Here is a 24,058-nt window from a genome sequence, read left to right as displayed (position 1 = left end):
GATACATAGAAAGAGCCAATGACAAAACAACATGCCTCGGAACAGCACACAAAAATTGGCGCAGTGGTAAGATGGCGCAGTAAAAAAAAAAATTAATATAGGGACGAAACAACATATCTCGCGTTGCAACAGCATCTGTCAAAACATTGCACATCAAAACAGTACGTGTAAAAACAGCATAGTGACCACACATCAGAAATGGTATACTAGATCCCTATTTATTAAACCCACTGGTACAGCAGGGCCTCTATTGTAGCAGGTGATATCATCTACACATTGTTACATGCTTATGCGCTTGCATTCTAGGTTTATCTCAAACAGGCCTCCAGTTATGAGTTTTAGGCGACCCATTTTGTGAGAAATGAATGAACAGAAACATGGAGTGGCATTTGTAGCTATCAGAATGAAACAGTGCAATCACTTTAAAACTCCGGCATCCTATATGTGAACTTCACCAACTTTTACAAGGGCTTGATGCGTACAGTAGAATCCCGGTGATGTGAATCTCGTGGGGTTGAAAAAAATGTTTGTATCATCTGAAATCTATATACAGTCAAGCCCACTTATAACAATATTCAAGTGCCATGGAAATACCATTGTTATAACCAATAATTGTTATAACAGGGTTGTGCCAAAAAAAATAAAAGATGACAAACTTTAGAGAATTTATTGACAGGAAGGACCTGGAGGGATTTGATTGTTCTAATGCCTGTAAAAGCTTGTTAATTCGAACTTCAGGAAACCGGAACAATGTTCACTGATGACCAAAGCACCGCCATCACTGCGCCACCAGAAGCTTCGCGCACCGCCACGTCACAGGAATCATTCTTATGGGAAATTCAAGAAGCACGCAGAACTAAGGCTGCGGTGACAGCTGACAAGAGAAAAAAACCGGCGCTGGTTGCATGCACGCACACTGCACAGACTGATTTGCGGTGTGCGTAGCCAATGCAGCAATGCAGCAGCTCTCCTGACGTGATGACGCCTGCCTCTTTTGCTATCGTGGCGTTGCTGCGCCAGCTTAGTCCATTGGTCGGCCCCACACGTGCACGCTTTTGTGTTGTAAGCATGGTTTTGCTGGTGTGGTTGTAGCATTTCCTTGTTTTTTTTTCTATAATGGTTGACACTCAATTACCAGATTTAATTGTTATAACCAATAATGTGCCTTGACAGCATTGCTATAAGCAGTTTATTTTACCATAGAACACATGGCAAAGCTGATGGTGCCATGACTGACCATTGTTATATCCGATATATTGTTATAACCAGTATTGTTATAAATGGACTTGACTGTAATTTAAAAACAAATATCCACATGCCTGTGTACAGGAAATGCATTCATGCAGATGTGTTTTTGGCTGACGAGATACATGTACAGGCGCGCCACCTTTCACTGCTTACGGTACATAACGCTCAATCGGTGATCACGACATTGGCGATTTGCGGGCTGCGCATCGTGCAATTAGTGATTGCAGCATCAGTGATGTGCGGGTTGCGTGCTGATGCTCAGTGCTCATGACATGTACTGCAGGACTGGTGCCCGCAGCGTTTGCGATGTAAGGGCACTGCTTAGTCCTAGTTAATGGAGCGTAGAAGCGTTCACACCATCCAAAGTTATTGTACACAATTGTACTCAATGTACTTTGGCTGGAGAATTTTACGATTCATATCGTTCTGAAATTCGTATCAGCCATGATCGTATCGTCAAGATTGTACTGTATTGTTTGTCTGGCATTAGTACGGACACAAACAAAGCGAAACATTTGTTTACAGGTGAAGGAGAGCTTCAAGGGCTGCATCCGAAATTTCAACATAAATAGCAGAGACGTGGACTTGGCCAGCGGAGAGTCACACGGTGTTGGGCAGTGCTTTGCAAACATTGAGCCTGGAGCATTTTTCCAGGGAGATGCATATGCTGTATATGGTGAGTGCACTTACGTAAGCATTAGCTTCCGTTAATTGTGATCGCATGTTTACTTGCTTAATAAATGCACCCACACAATAAAAACACTCTCTGTGTATCACCCATCAAAACTTGACTAAGTATGGAAAAGTTTGTGTCGTATTGTAATCGCACCTCCTAAATTAGCGCCAAATTTTTTTACAACAATGTGCAATCATTACGCAGGTAAACATGGTGTATAAATCCGGTGTAGTGCCATAAGGGGCGCTGTGGGTACACTAATAAATAGGCGTCCCAGCTAACTTTAGCCAAAGTCTAAAAATAAATCCAGAGCACAGTAAGTGGAGGCAACTTCAACCATGTTGTTGTCCACTGTTTGTAGTAAGTCAGAATATTTTTATATTTTATTCAGCTGTTATTAAATAAATTGAAAAAATTAACTTTTCAGCTATTGCATTTTCAGTGAAAATTGCTGTGTTAAATTGTAGAGCGTGCAAGAGTTGTACTCTAGACTAGCTTTTGTGAGTTGAAAAGCAAGCTCGCGAAATATGAAAAATCCCATATGACCATGTGCTCACGCCATGACAGTTTAGTGCTCTCAAACATGGAATTCTAGTCTATTTTAGCGCACATATACATAACAATGGATGTATTAATCGTGTTCTGGCGTGCTCTACAATCGGGCACTGGAATTTTTGTCAGAAATGGAATAGCTTAAAAAAGCTGTTGCGGTGGCTCAGTGGTTATGGTGCTCGGCTGCTGGCTCGAAAGACGTGGGTTCGATCTTGGCTGTGGCGGTCGAATTTCGAGGCGAAATCCTAGAGGCTTGCGTACTGTGTGAGGTCAGTGCACCCCAGGTGGTCGATATTATCCGGAGTCGTCTACTACGGCATCCCTCATAGCCTGAGTCGCTTTGGGGACCAAATTACACCAGCCATAAACCAAACAGGAATAGCTGAAGATTTAATTGTTCCAGGTTATTGAATTATTCAGTTGAACAAAATATAGAAATACTTTGGCTTACTATTTACACTGGCCATGGTTGAAGTTGCCCTCACCTATTGTGCCTCGGCACGACTGGAACATCGTGCACTGTCTTGCAGCCATGAACTGATGAAAGTGTACTGGTGGAATCATGTACACTCGATGCTAAGTATTTCCACGCTTTCTTTTACACACGTGCATTGCAGATGAGCAGTTCAATGTGGATAACAAGTTGGAAGTCCAGTTGGAATTCCGCACCTGGAGAATGAGTGGCATCTTGATGAGCTTATCCGAAAAGTCAGTTGGTAAGTGTGAGACTACTGTTACAGCCATTGATGCTTTCAAAAGCTGGCTTTCTGATGTATTTTTCAAGTATTCTTTGCGTGTGAAAATTATGCAGGAATTGTTTGCAGCCATGCTCGGAGTTTGAGAAAAGCATACAGGCACTGTGATACAAGAGCAGATTGATATCACGAGGGTGCCCGGCTTCAAAAGTCAAAACAAGAACAGAGCATTACACATTTCTTTGAAACCTAAGCGAAGCAACTAAGAGAGATGCAAAGAGTTAAATTTAGAACTGATTATGAATATTAGGCACAAAAAGATTTCCAACAATAAAGCAGAGAAAACATGCTCTCCTTAAAAATGCGTGAAAGATTGATGTAGTGAGATAAACGATATATAAGTCTGATTTACATCTTTGAAAGTGTGTAATGGCAATTGCTTATGCTAGTGAACGAAAACATTGTAAACTGTGCAGCATGAAAATCAGCATGACAGTAACATGGCAGCAGCTTATCATTAACATTGCATTATGTTAGCAAGATTTAACAAAGGCACTATACAGAGCAATGCATAAAAAAAGTGCTCAATATCAGTGGATTAGGTAGGAAAAATAAAAATGACTGCTATAGAAGTATGCTGTAGAAGTAAAAAAAAATCTAGGCATGACTCCACTGCATGAAATATGAAATCTTGAATCATGACGTTATCAGCAATGTAGATTTGGGAGAGCCAATTGTTCAGACATAATGCAGTGAAACCTCATTATAGTGAATAGGTAAAAAAATTGTAAAGTTCTTCGAAATAGCCAAAATTCTTAATATAGAATTTAGCCAAAAACTCACGTTGGAGAAGCCAGCTATAATCAGCGAAAGAACAACTCGGAGAGACCTTGTCCATACCTTTAGCACCTTTTCTAAGCCTCAAAAAACTGAATGGAAAATCCAGCCAGGGTGGCTTCCTTGCATTACAGCGATGCCGCGTGACAATTTGGATGCCAGGACGAAAGGTATCGCCGTTTTCACCACCTCCACTCCGTGACAGTCATAAGGGAGTAATTACTCATTGACGTCCACCCGAGCGCAGCCATACGGCTACAAAGGAAAGCTATACAGCTTTCTCAGAAACTTTGCAGTTGAAGAAAAATTCGTCCTGGTCCGGGGTTCGAACCCGGGACCACCGCTTCAACGGAGCAGTCGCTCTACCAATTGAGCTAACCGGGACGGCAAGCTTATGGTAGGGCGAGAGCGAATTGATCAATAACTCGAAGTGGGAACTGTGTTGGTCAAATGCTTCCCCTAAACATTTGACCAACACAGTTCCCACTTCGAGTTATTGATCAATTCGCTCTCGCCCTACCATAAGCTTGCCGTCCCGGTTAGCTCAATTGGTAGAGCGACTGCTTCGGTGAAACGGTGGTCCCGGGTTCGAACCCCGGACCAGGACGAATTTTTCTTTAACTGCGAAGTTTCTGAGAAAGCTGTATAGCTTTTCTTTGTAGCCATATGGCTGCGCTCGGGTGGACGTCAATGAGTAATTACTCCCTTATTACAAATCTACTCCACCTTGGGGGTTTCCCCTAAACATCCGTGACAGTCAATTTAAGCAAAGGATGGTTGCTAGAAAGCTGCAACAACCGACAATGTCACTGGTTTAGGGGCACTGTCTATGGGTATGAGAGATGCAGACAGGTGCCAAGTGCCTGGCTGCCAGCTCTTTTCACTGCTCTATGTTCTGTGGCGCTGTTGGCAAATGCGAGATAAAGCATGAACCATGGCACTAACGCTTGCAGCATCGTCACTATTCACCCATGTAGTGAGGCAAAGCCATCTGCCTGCCATCCAAGCGGGCAAAGCTTGACGCTCGGCAGTTCGATATATCCAATGTTTCACAAACCGCGTTTGGTATATAAAGTAAGAAATGCATATGCTAAAAATATTTGGGAACAGTTCAATATAGCCAAAAATTCGTAATATTTGTGTCCGTTATAACGAGGTTTGGCTGTCCTGAAGCAAAGAATTTTGCTTTAAAATAACATGTAATAACATGGTGAGCACAGGACAGTGCTACAACATGAAATTATTGGCACAAATATGACTTCAAGTGAAAAAAGAAAACTATGGGTGTAATGATAGTGTTATGCTTGAGTTCTTAGTCACAAATGAATAATTGAATATGGTAAATATCAAATTCTTGAATGAGATATGAATCGACATCAACAATAAATGTGTTGTTTCTATTCAAAATCTCAAAAGGGCAACTTTATCATGTTACAGTAATGACAGCCCTTTCTCCCTGTCACTACTGAGTGAAAATTTCTAACCAGCAAAAAGCAGCACACAGAAAATTGTAATCAGGCTGTTCAGTTGAGGGCGGTTTCTTGGGTGGTGTAATGTGCTTTGACTGTGAACAATGACCAGTTCATTACCAAATGTCTTAAAGGACTATAGTAAGCATTACATTCTTTTTGTTCAGCAAGCACAGAGGGGTAATAATGGTCAGACAGTGTTCGTAATGTATCTAGTGCAGGACCATCTGTAGAAATCACTCTGAAGGCATAGGATAGACAGCTTCAAAATCAGCCTATGCAGATGCAGACACAAAATGCTGTGCATTTGCGTAATTTGGCACAAATGGTTGGTGCAGAATGGAAGAACTAGCAGTACATGTTCCGCTAAGATGCCTGAACCTTTAACACCTGCACCACTCGTGCATTTTTCCTCAGACAAATGTTCAAATGTTGTACGTATGGCAGAAGTGCGAATGGTTCCGGTTCAATGCAGGAGGGCCATCGCTGGCCATGGAGCTCCACAATGGCGAAGTGATCGTGTCGGTTGACCTGGGTCACAACGGCACGGGCCCGTTCCGTGCCCGCAAGCCGTTCAGCTCTCGCTTTGCCATGTGCGATGGCGAGTGGCACCTGCTGCGAGCCCACTTCTCCCGCAACGAGATCTCGCTGCGCATAGACAGGCACCAGGTGGCGTACGGTCTGGCACCTGCCACCCCTGCAGAACCATACACCGAGAGCCCCCTCTACATCGGCGGCCTGCCAGGTAGTGATCATGTGCATGTGTGTGCCACATTGACATTGCAGAGCTAAAATCATGGATTCTTCATATTTGGATAGATGTTTGGATTCCAAACCTTTGTTAGCATCAGTAATGGCTGTAGGGTACAGGCGCATATGGCAGGTTCTCTCAGATCATGAATGGCAGTTTATCCACATCCCTAAAGAGAAAAGTATACAACAGCTGTATCTTAGCAGTACTCACCTATAAGGCAGAAATGTGGAGGCTAACAAAGAGTGTTCAGCTTAAGTTAAGAACAACGCAGCAAGCTATGGAAAGAAAAATGATACCTAGGTGTAATGTTAAGAGATCAGAAGCGGGCGGAGTGGGTGAGGGAACAAACGTGGGTTAATGACATCCTAGTCGAAATCAAGAGGAAGAAATGGGCTTGGGCAGGGCATGTAATTTGAAGGCAAGATAACCATTGGTTCTTAAGGGTAATAGAGTGGATTTCAAGAGAAGGCAAGCGTAGCAGGGGCGGCCGAAAGTTAGGTGGGCGGATGAGATTAAGAAGTTTGCAGGGATATGGTGGCCGTAACTGGCAAAGGACGGGGTTAATTGGAGATACATGGGAGAGGCCTTTGCCCTGCAGTGGGTGTAATCAGGCTAATGACTATGATGATGATGACAGGCTTTGTCAAAAGTATGCTGTACAAGGGGTTGGCTTCTGAGCCATATAGTGGGCAGGCTCGCGGGTCCTAAGCTATGGTGGGGTGAGGACAAGTGTTCATTTCTTTTGGGAGACTTAGACTGTTGACGATGCAAAATGAGCCACACTGCATGAACAACAAGCCAACACAGCGAGCTGCATGTTTTCATGTTTTTGACAGAAACTCCACCTCCCACCTACAGGCTTTATGGTTAGTTAGGCTGTGATGATATTCAGGTTTTTTGCAGCTACGGTGGAATACAAACTTCAGCCCCCAGAATATATTCCCCCTTCACGACGCAGTTCACTTGACTATGAAGGGTCACTGTACTGAATTTTGTGAACCATATTTTCTTTGTAATATTTATCAAAAGCTTCAGTTCAGCACTTGTTACTAGCGTAACAGGAATAACACCTTCATGAATATGCCGTTATTGTTTCTTCTTCTCCGACAGTAGTTATACCCTTCGAGGGACTAGTACAAATTCATCTCTGGAGCATGTCATTTCCTTAGACCAACCAAATAGCTGATGCTCTCATCTGTGCTTGTATTTGGTGCAAAGATGCGTTATTTTCATCCAGCAGATTTACAGTTAAAAGAATAGACTTCTTTTGTGTGCTCTTATGTTTGAATTATAGCATAATTAAAGCATCAACTCCGAGCCTCAGAATGTGTTGCTCTCTATTTTTAATGTATTGGCATTTCTTGCAGAGAATTTTCGAATATATTTGGACATCAGTATAATAATGTCTTCCGTGGGTTTTGGTACTTTTGCAATTTTTTTCTTGGTAAGGCTGAGTTCTATGCAAGATATGCATATCTGTTATTCCAAAGTGGTAACCTGCCCCTCTCCAGACTGATTGTTTTTTGTGTGTATACTTCTTTTCATATCAACTATTTTCAACTAAATGGTACGACTGTCTGAGTGAGGCTTCTACTTCAAATGTGAAAATCAACCACCACTTATATGTCAAGCAGACTGTGGACTATAGCAAATTGTGGTTGGTTGACAGGTAGCGGGTAAGCAGGCTTCTTAGGTGGAGATGTTGCGAACTGCATTTCACTTAATTTGGCGCATGGTGTTTGTAGAAACAGTGGGAGCACAAGTTAGTCGTTACTCCAACTCAATGAAAGCTATAAAGAATGTGTACATGCAAAAAAAAAAGAAATTGGTTCTTAACTAGAAAAATCAGGTTGTGGAAGGCTTTGTTGCTGTCATGCAGGAATGCTTGTGCGGTGAAGTTTCATCAGTACAACGTTATTTGATTATACAGCGCTGCTATGGGAGAAACAACTGGTATTGAAAACGGTGTTGATATGTGGCGTAGATGTGCCTGCTTTAACATTTTGCAGACGTTTATATTCCAGTGGATTAGCATTACTTGTAAAATAGCTTAGAGAGCTATTGAGGCTCGAGAAGCTATGCTGTAAGCTACATATTTAATGTATTGTTTTTGTCCAATATTTTTCAGAACACAGCACCAATGGTGCCTTGTTTGGCAAAGACAACTTTGTGGGCTGCTTGCGCAACCTGGCCATCAACGACAAGCGCATTGACTGGATTGACATGGCTTCCCTGCACAATGTACTGCCAAACTCATGCCCCGCTGACTGAGCATGGGGACCTTGTACCTTGCTTGCTGACCCTATTTATTCCAATTTATCTTTACTGCAATAAACCAAAATGCAATGCCGAGTGAAGTTTGAGAGGTGCTGATAATTTCGTACATCCGTGAAAAATTATGCAGTGTTGCCTTGCAGTACAAATATTTTGCATTGCAGAATATTTACAGAGTGTGGTTAATTATGTTGCCTTGCAGTACAAATATTTTGCATTGCAGAATATTTACAGAGTGTGATTACTTACTGAAATGAATAAAACATCAGTAAAATTTATAAAGCTAGTTTTGATGTCTTGAAACAGTCTTTTGTTTCTTTTTCTGCAGTATGCCACCTTTAGGGCAGATAGCGTGTTGACTCAGAAGTGTTAGCTTCTTAAAAGAAACCAGACAGGACATACTTAAATTTGACAAAAGTACTGCAGTGTATTGAAAGTGAAGTTTATTGCTAAAAAGCAGCCTGTATATCTTAGATATTTAATACAGCAAAACCAAAAACTTAATTTCGTACAGTTATAATTGCTGATTGACTACGAAGACTTTAACGTAAATAAACTTTTGTGAAGTAAAGCAAAGATTTTGTTATTTGCTTGATCTTGGCATGCCGCTTGTCCATATTTGTGAGCTCTCCCAACTTAACAGTGACACAAATTTAGGCGAAGCTTTCTTCTGAAGATGTAAGGAAGGGAAGTTTAGTTGTGTTCTATTTTTGTAAACGTTACTTGTGAATAATATTTATTTGTACTGTTTACGAAGAACCATAAAAAGTGCTGTGCTGTCCTATTCATTGCTTAGTCAACTAAATTTGTTCAGTCATTCAATCCACTGCCAAAATGTTTGTGCTTGCATTTGTGGAGGACGCGAATTTCTGCTTCCATGTTAACATCTGTATAAGAAACTGTGCCTTATATTTGTTCATTCTACTAAACAATTCTGAATTAAAACTACATCCTGTTGAACTATAAACCAGGTGAATCATAAATCAAAGTTTTTTTTAGAGCTAAGCAATCATTTGGTGTCCATAAATCTTAATTTTTTTTGGTTGTATACCATGAGTAAATGCAGGATGATGTGCTATTGTTGACATACAATTTAGCAATTTGTTCAATTAGACTTCAATATGAGAATAAATTTTTTAAAACATTACCATTTCATGTATTCTTGTAATTGATAGGTTGCTGTACTTGTTTCCTTGATGCATTTAATTCCAGCATCTGCTGTCGTTTCCTGGTATGAGCATTAAATACAGTAAAGCCTAGTTAACTCGAAGGCCGTTGAACCACGCAAAAGTATTCGAGTTAAGTGACTTTCGAATAATGGGCCTTTATGTGCCAAGGCACAATGTCACTTTCACATGCGATATCCGGTGCTGTGCATTGTGAAGCTCACTCTGTACCGCGTGACAGATAATTCAGTAAAACATAAATAACAAACTACTGAGTGAGTATATTTGCATTTCTGTGCAAAAGCGCATAAGAGGCACTTGACATTTGGAAAAAAAAACGCAATAAACCAAAAATAGATGCAAAAAACTTTTTGCTATACAGATAAATGTCCGGATTTTCGTAATAAAGTTAATAGGAAAAATGAGCTAGGAAGAAATGCCAACTTCTGTGAACATGTAACATCCCAGTCCAGTGCGTAGAATTGACGTATGGATTTGTGCAGGAACGCTCTGATTGTAAATCGCATAAAAGTGAATGGCCAGCGCATTTTGATTTCCACAGACGATTTCTAACATGAAGGCCCGAGTAAGCATTGTGGCGATTGTCACCACATCTTCTCAGTGCTGCGGAATCCTTTTCTCTATGAATGCACTTGCATCTCCTGTCACCATTGCACCTGATGAGGTCTGCATCTCCTGCACCCTACCGCACCACCCTTAATAGAGAACAAGAAGCTACTAAGTTGCACACTAATTGGTTCATATGTAGGTATAGACGTGGAATCTGGCGGGCAAGTGATGCGTAGACAGCTATCCTCAGTTGAGGGAAACCGGTGTCGTCTCGGTTGCTTCGTCGGTTTCATTAGAGCCAGCATCGCCTGGGCTGGCAGAGGGCACGATCGGTTCTCCCGGCGACTCGCACGAGTAGTTGGCGGCGATCTGCGACATACGGTGCTCTTTCTTGCAGCCGAATGTGTCGGCAAACCCGCTGGTTAGCGCCACGGGCACATTGCATCGTAGGCGGGCGGGGGTGAAGCCAACTGAGCTGCGCACCAGCTGATCGGCCACGCCCGCGCACCACTTGAAGCAGGAGGCAATGAAGAAGAGATCGCGCTCTGTAAACCCTGTGACACGCGAGACCCACGAGTCAGAGGAGTCGGTGGCGTTTGCCGCCGCAGACTCGTTCCTGGCCGAGGAGCCCTCGGTAGAGGCGGAGGCCCTGTATGCGGCGTAAGCCACTTGCAGCCCCGCGACATCGGCCAGGTTTTCGGACGCTGCTTTGGCAAACATTTGTGAGTCGGCGTCCTTCTCCGTACCAATCCCAGCGGCAGCCTTGTAGACGTTGGTGAGGCAGTCATGTCTGCGTAGAAACGAACTCAGCTGAGCAAGGCGCCTCACCCGCGAATCACTTAGGAGTCAGCTAGTCGCTGCTCTTGAAGACCCTTTCCTCCTCTTTGTGTATTTGTGTATTCATTAGGAATACACAAATCTAGGAGTAGCAGTGGAGGCGCTACACTCACATGCATCATACAAAGCTCGATCCACCGTAAGGATATGACGCAAGCGTTAATGCTCATACATATGGAATTGGTCATTCTCTGCTTTAAGTTCATAGATTCTTTGATGTGTCCTCACGTCACTCCTGGCGCAGTTTGTGCAGCTGTTAAGCGATGTGCCACTGCCGTACGATGGCAGCTGCCACCAGCAGTGATTGTGAGAGCCAGGTTACTCTTCCGGAGCAAGCTGAACTGCCACCTGCCGCATTGAACTGCCACCTGCCACATCGCGCAATTCACTAACAATCCGGTGGGCAGGTTCTGATGACGTCACAAGGTAATGTGACCTAGGTGGCCCACCTCTTACCTAGGTTTCTTCTTGAGGTTTTTTTGGGGGTATTTTTCACCCACTGCCGCCGACATCGATGATGATGCCGGCTTTTCTTCGACACAGGACCCTAAACGCTATTGCATTAAAAAGAAACCTTTTGTAATACAACGAAATGCACGCAGAAAATAAGCGCATTAAGCACATTTTTGATCCATGGCTTGCTCCTGATGTCAGGAGTGCCATGGTGCTGGACCACGCACAGTTTCCACCAGTCGGCCATGAGGCAGGTGGTGGATTTGGCGAACGAACATGCTTTCACCGTTTTTGTCGTCTATCAACGGGATGGCCCCTGAAACATAGGCCCAATTAAGCCATCTAAAGATGCAAAACAGTCTAAAATAGTTCACAGCTCGATCAAGCAACGGAACACACGTTCAAACAGAGCACTAGAGCAAAAGAAAACAGACAACAGCAGAACCATGTTGAGAACTATTCTACGCAGAATTGCGAACAGGACATTGGATATCTGCAAGAGGCTTTAAGGTCTTCTAACTTCCGAATTTGCAACCCAGCAAGTGAAGTCTGGAAGAAGGAATTCCTGCAAGGTGAATTTCGCAACTGGTGTGATCAAAGAAGCCTGCTTAAATCAGTTACATGACGTGCCTCTGAAGCCGCGGCCCGCTGAGCGTAACGTCAGGCTCCGGAGAGGCACCCACGGTGCGCTCCCCGAGGGCGGCGTGCCATAACTCGTGGGCCACCAGGTGGCCCAGGCCGGCCAGTGCGAGCGCGGTCTCCATGCTGGAAGGTACCGAGGCGTTGCTGCTGTGATCGCCGCCTGCGATCGGGGCCTGATCGTCTTGCGTGGCGAAGAGGATCGGCTCGAATAGTGCTCCGGGAGAGACGAACAGGCTGTCCAACCACGCGCTGTAACGCACCGCCGTCCTGCGAGGCGCGGAGCAGAACCGGCTCAACAGGACATCTATAATTAGGTCTGTTCGGCTGTGCTGCTGACCGATTACTCGACAAATAGCTACTGAAATGTGCCGATCGAGTCGCTCTCCAGGTCACCAGACTCATGGATCCACCGGGCGGCTCACGTACGCAGAATTAAGTTTATAATACCGCTATTTAGGATGACTTGCTCGAACCTGTAACCGTATTCTGTGGTGATCAACAAGGCGAAATGTGGGGTAGTTCGCGCGTGATCAATTGGGAAAATCTCATGCAGGAAGGAGCAGAAGGCTGACTGAGCTTTAGGGAGTTCTTTCTTCTGCCCCGCTCTACCTAAACACTGTTTTCACCTTTTTAATACTATTGCCATGATTCATTTTTTTGCTTCCGTGCCACTCGATCGCTACCCCCTTCTATACAGGGTGTTTCACCTAAGACTTTCTGCAATTTTTACAAATAAGCTATTTGAATTAGATGCGCGCTTTTTCTGGCATAGCATAGTCAGTGGTGTAGTACATCATAATTCAACTAAGACGTGCTAACTAGCAGGCTTGTTAACCAATATTTAATAGTTAACTTTTAAACTATTACCGTTGAACTCCTTAATTATTGAGAGGCATGCAGCCCACCGTAAGTAATGTCCATATCCGTTTTTAGAATTTCGAGAACGCGATTATCCTCGGCGCTGTGGCCCAACAAATTTCGCCTACATCGCGTCAAAATACATGCGGTTTGAGAAGCTTGCAGGCAAAGCAACCTCTCCAGTGAACCTATCTCGTCGAAATAGCCAAAATTTGTTGGGCCACAGCGCCGAGAATAATCGCGTTCTCGAAATTCTAAAAACGGATATGGACATTACTTACGGTGGGCTACATGCTTCTCAATAATTAAGGAGCCCAACGGTAATAGTTTAAAAGTTAACTATTAAATATTGGCTAACAAGCCTGCTAGTTAGCACGTCTTAGCTGCATTATGATGTACTACACCACTGACAATGCTATGCCAGAAAAAGCGCGCATCTAATTCAAATAGCTTATTTTTAAAAATTGCAGAAAGTCTTAGGTGAAACACCCTGTATAATGCACTGTAGCCCAGCTTTCTGTGCCTGAGTTGTCAGATCATTAACACTGCTTGGCTGTCAGCGATGACTTCACATGTCGAAGAGAAGGATGAACTCGACAGAAAATCGTCCTGCAACACGGTCCCTGGTTCTCCCTACGTGAACTGGTTCTCGCGGTGCTGCCCTTCGCCATTCGTTTCAGCGCTGCAAGATGGCGCAGTCTGCACGACGCCATTCGTTTCAAAAAAGTACAGACGTTGTGCAACGATGGCTTGCGCTTTGCAATAAACGCCGGAGGTAAAGCTCACTTTAGCGGAGGTACTAATTATTCCACTCGTGCCCAACTCTTATAAAAACGTGACTGGCCACCCGAGAAGGCGGCGACGGAGGTGGGAACGGCAGCCCTCGTGGCGCCTTGCATCTCTCGACCAGGTGCATGCAGCATGATGCCAATAAGTTGTTGCAACATTAACCGCTTAACATGCAAGTCGGCGCGCGCACATCACAGTCGTGTTCAATAAAAGAACACACGTATGTGCATTTCGCTTTGCCGCGAGGTTGCATTGATGATTCACGGCAACATTTATTCGGTGCGATATGGTGTTTGAAAATTCTTCACGCGGTTTGGGATTTTGGCGGTCGCTGATATGGGGGCCAGGCTGCTGGCTGCAATCTGCGCCAAGGCTAGCAGACGACCAGGCCTGCACTCGACCACTCGTTTTGGAAGCAGCCAGTGCCAAGCTGCACTTGAATTGCAGGAACTGGCGCTGCACCTTTTTCCATGCGCTGCACGTTCATGGCACCGCCGCGGAACTTTACAGAACTGGTGCAGGGAGTGCAAACGAATCGAACGGACCTACGATCTAGAGTAGTTACGTACCTATATAGGTAGAGGAATTTAGAACTGGTCGAAAAGGAAACCTCTCATATTTGACCAGCGCAAAAGGACTTTCACGGAAGCATAGGACGACGTAGATTTTGGACGACATTAGCACGCCATAAAACTAAAATGTATTTTCTTTGTCGTGAAATTATCTCTATTTACCCTGTAAATATGTATAGTTTGATTCAAGTACGTAAAAAAAAACAGCAGTTGTTCCCAACAAACACAAAACCTCCTCAGAAACTCCAAAAAAGGATGGAATGTCCCAGTCCCAGTACAACGTTTATCAAACGTTTCCAGACCATAGAGGCACGACATAGAAACACAAGCAAAAGGGCAGTGCTCCCACTAAAGGTCTAGAAACGTTTTTTCTGGAGTGTTAAGCAGCAACAAAAGCGAGTTAATGCATTTTCGTCCCAGAAATGTAACGGGGCATAACGTTTTGGGACCAATGATTTTCAACAAGAAATAAAAATCGACTGCTCGCGCTCTCTTTTCTCTCTCCTTCGCGCCACAAGCTGCGGGGAAAGAAGGTTTTGCTCTTGCACTCGTCGTTTTGAGAGATGAAACGGCAGTTTCATTAGAACAGCCGAAGGAAGCGGTTAACCCCGCATCTCTCTCGGTGCATGCGTTTCTCGCACGTGGGCCGTCGGCTCCGTGCTGCAGGCAGGCGGCGGCGGTCTGCATTTTCATCGCGCCGCCGGCAGCGGCGGTCAACATCTTTCCCGTCTTCTAGCGTTTTCCCAGCTTGCGCCCAACTTCAAAATTGTGTGGTGGTCCCTCCAGGCGTCTCCGACTATCGGCACTCCTCGCTGCGCCGCTGTCTAGCAGAAGTGCGGTAATGGCCTCCCGTCGCTCGCCCGGCTTCCTCGCTGGACGGACGCCATTTTGCGCACGCTTATTCGCGCTGCCCCAGACGTTCGAGCACAAGCCCCAGCGCGCGGCAGTTCTTGCTCTCGTCACTGCGCCAACTGGGCTGTCGTGGACTTCGTAGCTACGGATTCACGGAAGTTTTCCCGCGCACCTCGGCGTGCCCACACCATTCCTTTTGGAACTGATGCCTCGGCTGCGCATCGCAAGTCCTTTGCGCAGCTCCACGGCCCTAGTGATGCCGCTGTTCGAGGCGGCGTTCGTGGCAGCGGAGTTCGTGGTAATAGGTGACTCCTCGCACGCACCCTGCATTCCTCAGCGCCTCCGACGACTGCAGCACGTTGGTGGTGGCAGCGTGGCCGTCTACTACGGTCTGAGGCGGGAAGGACCTTCCGAGACCCACCACTCTCTTTCTGCGAGTGCCCATGGATTAGCCTGCTCTACCAACTTTGCCACCGCGCAGCCATCCTGCCGCAGCGGTATAGTTTGTGCAGTGTTCGCGTGGTTATATTGACTCTCTCCCACTGGATTAATCGTGCCTTGATCTCGACTCCCACGCTGGACTGTGCCGCATGCGCGGTCTGCCGCACCATGGATGCAGCGCGCCACCGCACGTACCTGAGCACGTTCGCCTTCCCGCCTGGCTCCAAGCAGTCTTATCCCCACACTTAGTCACAAAAAAATAAAACTCCCAGGATCGTTACGAGGGTGTAACATGTAGTTTGAGCGCTCGCTGTGCTGTGAGAAGGCGCAGGACAGAAGCCTGCGTTTAATTGGTTTCAGCTGTTGCAGCCTTGTATTTCATCCCTGGGTTTCCGTAGGCAACGTCGTCAAGGTATGTTGATTTATTTTAATTATTAATTTAATTTATTTATTTAAGCATACTGCAGGCCCTTTTCGCATTTTTTTTTATTTTCGCCTAGTAGAACCAATATTTTTTTTCTGTTTTGATAACACGTCGCTGAAGCTTGCTCCGAGTCTCTAAGCGTGAGGGGGGTTTCAACTTGAAGAAAATCCGTGACCTGAAACTGCGTGTCTGCAGCGTACGCCCATCTCGTCTTTTCTTTTGTCACCGAAGTTGCTCTTTACATACGTTTGCTTTTGCATGTGCATATCTGCTTTTGAAGCCCTTAGAATGCTCGTTTAAGGTGCATCAACTTTCAGCCTGTATTCTGTTTTACTTGCTTCATATTGCAGATTTCTCAGGGCTGGAGAAAAAAGTGGCCATCATATGCATGGCGCCGTAGTGTTATGTACACTGTGTATTAAATGGTGCATATATATATACGTTTGCGTCTGCTGTTTGTATTCATTCAGATTTGCGCCGTTGAACGTAAGTTTTTCGGCACGGACTTTCAATTCGGTCTGTATTGTTTTTCTTTGACTGAAACATGAATGCATTTTGATTGTGGTGGTGTACGTGCGGTCGCCGGCATGGACGACAGGATGCAATTCGTGCTAAGAGCACACCTAGTAAACTGAAATTACTTCTGTATGGCGCTGCTATTTGCTCTTATATGAGCCAAATCGGGTGACTTTTTGAGTTCATATTTCCTTTGTGTGCAAAATGCTAGCTCATTTCACGTAAACGGATAAGTACAGAACGGCCGAGCCAGCACGCATTCAGACGAGTGGAAAGGTGGATTACACCACCTGTAACGTAAGTATGCACCTGAAATTTGGCACATATGTGCGCTTGGATGCCTGCAGGCTGCACGAAAAATGAGGAATAATTTTATTGAACCAGAGCCGAGAAATCGAGCATTAACCTTTTGGGGCTTTCCATGGGACGCACAACTTTTTGGACATTGCTAGTTGTGGGGACGTTTTTTAGATGTGTTCGGGAAAAATGAGCACCTCCTGGGGAGATTCCAAATGTCCCGATGGGTCATTTTTGGGAGATTTTGAGGAGGTTTTGTGTTTGTAACCCAACAAACACAAAACCTCCTCAAAATCTCCCAAAAATAACCCATCGGGACATTTGGAATCTCCCCAGGAGGTGCTCATTTTTCCCGAACACATCCAAAAAACGTCCCCACAACTAGCGATGTCCAAAAAGTTGCGCGTCCCATGGAAAGCCCCAAAAGTTTAATGCTCGATTTCTCGGCTCTGGTTCAATAAAATTATTCCTCCTTTTTCATGCAGCCTGCAGGCATCCAAGCGCACATATTTGCCAAATTTCAGGCGCATACTTACTTTACAGATGATGTAATTCACCTGTCCACTTGTGTGAATGCGTGCTGGCTCGGCCGTTGCGCACTGTGAAATGTCCTAGCATTTTACACACAAAGGAAATATGAATTCAAAAAGTCACCCCATCTTGCCCATATAATAACAAATAGCAGCACCACACAGAAGTCATTTCAGTTTACTAGCCGTACTCTTAGCACAACTTGTCAAGGGCGTCCGCAGAACTTTTTCCAGGGGGGGGGGGGGGGGGGGGCACCTGAAGTCCGGGGATGGGGGCGGCGGTAGGTTAGCACCAAGAAGAAACTAGTGCATAAATGATATCCGTAATTCCAGGGGGGGGGGGGGGGGGGGGGGGGCGATCGCCCCCCTTGCACCCCCCTTCCGGACGCCCATGCGACTTGTAGCCTATTGTCCATACCGGCGACAACAGGACAACAACACTATACACCACCACAATCAAAATGCAAGTCAAAGAAAAACAATACAGACGAACTGAAAGTCCGTGCTGAACAAAACTTCCGGTCAACGGCGCAAATTTGAATAAATACAAACAGCAGACGCAAACGTAGGCACCTTTTAATACACAATTTGTACATAGCACTACGGCGCCATGCATATAATGATGGCCACTTTTTTTCTTTAGCTCTGAGAAATCTGCAAAATGAAGAAAGTAAAACAGAACATGGGCTGGAAGTTGATGCACCTTAAACAAGTATTCTAAGGGCTACAAAAGCAGATATGCACACGCAAAAGCAAACGTACGTAAAGAGCAACTTGGATTACAAAACAAAAGGCGAGATGAGCGTACGCTGCAGACACGCAGTTTCAGGTCATGGATTTTCTTCAAGTTGAAACCCCCCTCTCTCGGAACAAGCTTCAGCGACATGTTATCAAAACAGAAAAAAAAATAGTTCTACCAGGCCAAAATAAAAAAAGTGCGAAAAGGCCCTGCAGTATGTTTAAATAAATAAATAAAATAAACCAACATACCTTGACAACTTTGCCTACGGAAACCCGGGGATGAAATAGGAGGCTGCAACAGCTGAAACCATGAATTAAACGCAGCCTTCTGTCCTCCGCCTTCTCACAGCACAGCGAATGCTCAAACATAAGCGTTACACCGTCGTAACGATCCTGGGAGTTTTATTTTCTTGTGACTAAGTGTGGGGATAAGACTGCTTGAAGCTAGGCGGGAGGGGGGACGTCTTGAGGCAGGTGCGGTGGCGCGCTGCATCCATGGTGCGGCAGACCGCGCATGCGGCACAGTCCGGCGTGGGAGTCGAGATCAAGGCACGATTAATCCGGTGCGGGAGAGTCAATATAGCCACGCGAACACTGCACAAACTACACCGCTGCGACAGGATGGCTGGGCGGTGGCGAAGGTAGAGCAGGCTAATCCATGGGCACTCGCAGAAAGAGAGTGGTGGGTCTCCGAAGGTCCTTCCCGCCTATGACCGTAGTAGAGGGCCACGCTTCCACCACCAACGCGCTGCAGTCGTCGGAGGCGCTGAGGAATGCAGGTGCGTATGAGGAGTCGCCTATTGCCACGAACTCTGCCGCCGCCAATGCCGCCTCGAACAGCGGCATCAGTAGGGCCGTGAAGCTGCGCAAAGGTCTTGCGATGCGCCGCCGCTGCATCAGTTCCAAAAGGAATGGTATGGGCACGCCGAGATGCGCGGGAAAAATGCCGTGAATCCGTAGCTACGAAGTCCACGACAGCCCAGTTGGCGTAGTGAGAAGAGCAAGAACTGCCGCGCGCTGGGGCTTGTGCTCGAACGGCTGAGGCAGCGCGAATAACAGCGCGCAAAATGGCTTCCGTCCAGCGAGGAAGCCGGGCGAGCGACGGGAGGCCATTACTGCACTTCTGCTAGAGAGCGGCGCAGCTAGCAGCACCGATAGCCGGAGATGCCTGGAGGGGCCACCACACAATGTTGCAGTTGGACGGCAGCAGGGGAAACGCTAGAAGACGGGAAAGTTGGTGACCGCCGCTTACGGCGGTGCGATGAAAATGGAGACCGCCGTCACCTGCCTGCAGTATGGAGCCGACGGCCCACGTGCGAGAAACGCATGCGCCGAGAGAGATGCGGGGCTAACCGCTTCCTTCGGCTGTTCGAATGAAACTGCCGTTTCATCTCTCAGAACGACGCGTGCAAGAGCAAAACCTCCTCTCGCCGCAGCTTGTGGCGCGAGGGAGAGAGAAAAGAACGCGAGCAGTCGATTTTTGTTTCTTGTTGAAAATCATTGGTTCCGAAAACGTTATGCCCAGTTACCTTTCTGGGACCAAAATCCATTAACTCGCTTTTGTTGCTGCTTAAAACTCCAGAAAAAACGTTTCTAGACCTTTAGTGGGAGCACTGCCTTTTTGCTTGTGTTTCTATGTCTTGCCTCTATGGTCTGGAAACGTTTGAGAAACGTTGTACTGGGACTGGGACATTCCATCCTTTCTAGGAGCACATGGGGAGGTCTTGTGCTTGTTGGGAACACTGGGCCACGGACCGCGGCTAGGTCTAGCCACTATACTGCGGCGTTCTACATTACTCCGTTGGCCTATCGTAACAGTAAACGAAGTCAGATTTTTAATGTTTGACAAGCCAGGTGTCAAAACTCTAGAGTTTACCATTTTTTTACTGTGATAAGCTCTTTATTTAGGTATACAAGAAAAGTTTCAACAACGGACTACTTTTCGTCGCGGAGGAATTCCGTGCGGTGGTCCTGAATGTGGGCGGAGCTTCACTGCAGACTTACTTCAATATATGTTTATCCACACTATGTCTGTATACACTTTACCAACTCACAGATTCAAGGTCAATTGCCCCTGGCGGGTACGTCACCCACCTGAATCCTTCGAAGGGAACTCCCTCTTCGGTCAGCACCGTGGCGTTGTCCGCAGTAGCAGTAGCCAGCAAGAGTCTCGCCTTGTCCCTCTTCCTGAGTGCGGCCACCGAGTCCAGGTAGATTTCCACGTAGTAGCCGCGGAAGTCCGGCAGGCCCACGAAATACGCGCCTGTGGAATCGCTGTCGTTGAGCCGTTGGGGCCAGGCGACCAGGGAGCGCAGGGTGGCCAACCTTTGGCGGGCAGACTCCTGCGCGCCCTCCTCGAGCCACCACAGCGCCGCCATTGTCTCGTTGCGCAGCGAATCCACCTGCGTGCCCAGGCAGATGAAATAAGAGAACGGGAAGAGGTCGCAGTGTTGGGGCGGAGGGAATGTCTATACGGGATAACCTGTCTTGAAGAAGGTGCCGTAGCCTCAGCGTGTTAGCTTTGGATGTAAGGTTACAAGTGTGGAAATCCCAGTTTCACACGACGAATTTCGAGAACCCGGGATCGAACCCGGTCGCCACGGTCGAATTTCGATGGATGTGGAACCTGGGTCTTTCGGATCAGCAGCCGAGCGCCATAACCACTGAGCCACCTTGGCGGTTAGGTTAAGAAAGAACTTCAGGTAACTCGAAACCCTTCGCAGAGAGCTCCCTCTCGTTTTCCTCCTTCAGTTAAATTCTCTTTTTCATACTTTCCCTCACGGCGGTGACTCAGTGGTTAGAGCGCCCGGCTACTAAGTCGGAGTACCCGGGTCCCAGCTTCGAACCCGGCCGCGGCGGCCGCGTTTCAAAGGAGGTGAAATGCTAAAGGCGCCCGTATTCTGTGCTATGCCAGTGCACGTTGAAGATCCCCAGGTGGTCGAAATTATTCCGGAGACCTCCACTGCGGCACCTCTTCCTCCCTTTCTTCTTTTACTCCTACCTTCCTCCCCTCCCTCACTTTGCGGCTGAGGTTTCCACGGAGAAGTGAGACAGGTCCCTTCCCCATTTCCTTCCCTAAAAAAAACCACTAAAAATTCACGGCACCATTTGGGTGTGCAGCCAGAGTGAGACAGTGATATTTTTCGTTTCTCCTAACCACTGGGAAAGTTAATACCTCCAAACGTTTCTCACTGGAGGATGGTTTGTGTTATGAAGAAATCCTTCTCTGTTCTTTAGGTGGTCTGTGTTACACACGGGTGCAGCAAGAACAGCATGCATCCCGGATGAATCTAATATTGGAGTCGATTGTGTAGGTATGATGAATAAATGAAGAAAAGAAGGATGATATGCTATGCATAATTTCGGGGTGGCAGATACTCCTATTGAAGGCTGCAGAAGAAATTAATGTTTTAATGAACAAATAAACAACCCACAGCTTGCACGCCACGTTTTAATCCATTTTTTCGTCTGCACTTATGTCCAGCCCTATCGCGTCCGCCCTGCAGAGACTGCCTGAATAACAGCAAAGGCCACCCATGCCTTTAAAAGCGTACACAGCTACATGACCGCGTAGGTGTGGACAGGTTATCCTGTTATCCTTGTGAGCAGGGGAAGGAGAGGAGGAAGCAGTAGACGAAGAAGATTGCGCCAGTAGAATAGAGCCATTTAAGTGGGTAATCGGTGGGAATACATTTTTTTGTTAGTGGAATCTAGCATTTCGGTTTTGCACTGCAGATTTTATTGAGCAACTGATTTATCGATCCACTGCGCCTTTCGACTGACGCAGTAATAACTGATTATTGAAAGAAAAAAGGGCGCTGTAACTGTCTTCACAGTCTAACTTCGTTCTGGACACCTCAACCGCACAGTGAGGGAAGGGATGAAGGAGGGAATGAAAGAAAGAAGAGAGAGAGAGAGTTGCCACAGTGGAAGGCACCGGAATAATTTCGGCCACCTGGGGTTCTATTACACGCACTCACATGGCAAGGTCATCTTTTTGAGTTTCGCCTCTTTCAGTACACTGCATGCGGAGGAGCACCCCCAGTAATTATTTCCCTCATTTCACACCGGGCTGTGCTTACATCGATGACATATGTATTGCACATATGGCATATATGGAATATATGCTTATATGGCATATACAAGATGTTCCGTATTTATCTGTCCGTGTTGTAACCATTTCTCCTACGCAAACTACTGGATTATTTGGTCTCAAGCACAGACCACAGGACAGCTTATGTTAGTCTGCGTTTTCTGATAAATAATTTAACCTCGGAACTTACCTGGATTGACAGGAATCGGCGAAAAACTGCAGTCGCCTGCGCACAGAACTTTCATTGAGGCGAGCGGAATAACCGATTTGAGAGGATGCGCCATCTGGCAAACTGCGAGGCAACCAATGTGCCTGCTTGAAACCGGGGCAGGTCTCGCAGTACCCCAAATGGCGCAGCCTGTCAAATCTACTGCTCTGCTCCCCTCGACGAAAATTATGCGCTCGACGACTGCAGTTATTCACTGATTCCGGACAGTTCAGGCAAGTTCGAATGTTAAATTGCTTATAAAAATAACGCACTATCATAAGCTACCTTGTGGTCTGTGATTGAGCCAAGATAGTCCAGTAGTTTGTGCAGGAGAACTTTTTACAACCCAAACAGATAAATACGGGGCACCCTGTATGTTGCTATACCTGGTCGTGGGCCATTTGCACTCGGCGCGCCGACAGCACGTCCTGGAAGATGAAGCTGGCCAGGGCGAAAGAGGTGATCTTGCTGGCAGCCGCGGAGCACGCGTCAGCTGCGTAAAGGTAGACGGCCGTTGCGTTGTCGTCGCTGAACAGCAACTCGGTGAGGCGGTGTGACGTGAACGGTGCCAGCGCCCGCACCACCTGGAAGGCCACGTAATAGCGCAGATGGGACTCCGGATGCATGGTGAGCGTCTCGTCCACAAGGCCGAAGATCTTGGGGTCGGTTGCGTACAGCTCGCTGTCCTCGGTCAGGTTCCAGAGGAGAGACGGGTCTGGGATGCTGTCTGGTCCAGTGGTGCCGGCCTCGGTCGGTTTGGGTTCCTTCAGCTGATTATACGAACAAGATGTTCGCTCTTTCAACTGGTGATTTATTTATAAATTTATTTTGAAAAATGTGCGGTGTTTCGGGCAATTAGTAGGCGGGAGAAAGTACAATAAAAGAACTAGTAGAGTTAAAAATTACACAACACACAATGCGAAACTTTTCTCACAACGTATCTGTGGGATATGCTACAAAGGTGCAATGCATGCTCATCAGCGAGTAAGCCGATGCAGAGAACAGCAGACATGGAGAATGCTACGAAAGGATCATTGCCATTACCACAACCACAGCAAACATTCACGGCAAAATGAGGGCTTCTCTTCAATTCTTGAGCTGTACATGTCTCACATGTTTCTCACCTGAGCCTCTCTTGTATTCCATCTCGTTTTACTGACAGCACATGCAACATCAGGCAACCAATTCTAAGCAATTTTGACATGGAACGGAAGAAAATTTGTAAATGCTCGCAATTCTGTAGAACAGTCGACATTTACATGCTGCAGTGCGTTGTTGGCAAAAAGCAATCTAATTATTTGGCGGAGTATACATCTCTCACGACCAGCACTAAGAAAAGAGTCGGTTCATTGATAAGAGGTCGTAAACCAGGAGAAAAACCTTATTGAATCATATGTACAGATACGAAAAGAAAATTCAAGACGGAGCCTGCATAATGCTGTGGACGCAGAGGCATCACGCTTCCCGTGTCCCAGAATCCTACCCCCGATGAGTCAAACGTGCGGTTGTACACGCATGAAACAAATTGACAAGCATAACAGTTCTGTACAGGACTTAATCAAAT

The 24,058-nt window shown here is 46.2% G+C and overlaps 2 protein-coding genes and 1 non-coding gene across 4 annotated transcripts in view; 1 reads left to right on the top strand and 2 right to left on the bottom strand.

The window, feature by feature from the left end:
- wb (wing blister) overlaps positions 1-9,652 on the top strand; it is a 148,764-nt gene extending 139,112 nt beyond the window's left edge. For both annotated transcript variants that reach the window (XM_089552264.1, XM_089552263.1), the window contains exons 60-63: positions 1,774-1,924; positions 3,094-3,192; positions 5,953-6,222; positions 8,360-9,652. In XM_089552264.1, the coding sequence (XP_089408390.1) occupies positions 1,774-1,924; positions 3,094-3,192; positions 5,953-6,222; positions 8,360-8,502 (663 nt within the window). In that variant the 3' untranslated portion in view covers positions 8,503-9,652. The remainder of the gene's footprint in view (positions 1-1,773; positions 1,925-3,093; positions 3,193-5,952; positions 6,223-8,359) is intronic.
- TRNAN-GUU (transfer RNA asparagine (anticodon GUU)) lies at positions 4,319-4,392 on the bottom strand. The gene has a single exon. It is a non-coding gene; the product is annotated as a tRNA-Asn (tRNA).
- An 835-nt stretch (positions 9,653-10,487) lies between the features above and the next one.
- LOC149335679 (uncharacterized) lies at positions 10,488-23,556 on the bottom strand. Its single transcript, XM_089553994.1, has 5 exons — positions 23,539-23,556; positions 22,881-23,297; positions 20,288-20,595; positions 12,153-12,440; positions 10,488-11,031 (listed from the first exon to the last, which is right to left on the bottom strand). Exons 1-5 carry the CDS (start codon positions 23,554-23,556, stop codon positions 10,488-10,490), a joined length of 1,575 nt encoding a protein of 524 aa, XP_089410120.1.
- Positions 23,557-24,058: the final 502 nt, after the last annotated feature.

This window comes from Amblyomma mixtum, chromosome 7, assembly GCF_055824585.1.
Source record: "Amblyomma mixtum isolate Tamu chromosome 7, ASM5582458v1, whole genome shotgun sequence".
Classification (NCBI taxonomy): Eukaryota; Metazoa; Arthropoda; class Arachnida; order Ixodida; family Ixodidae; genus Amblyomma; species Amblyomma mixtum.
Note: the sequence above shows the minus strand (reverse complement) of the source record. Positions and strands in the feature narration are given on the sequence as shown.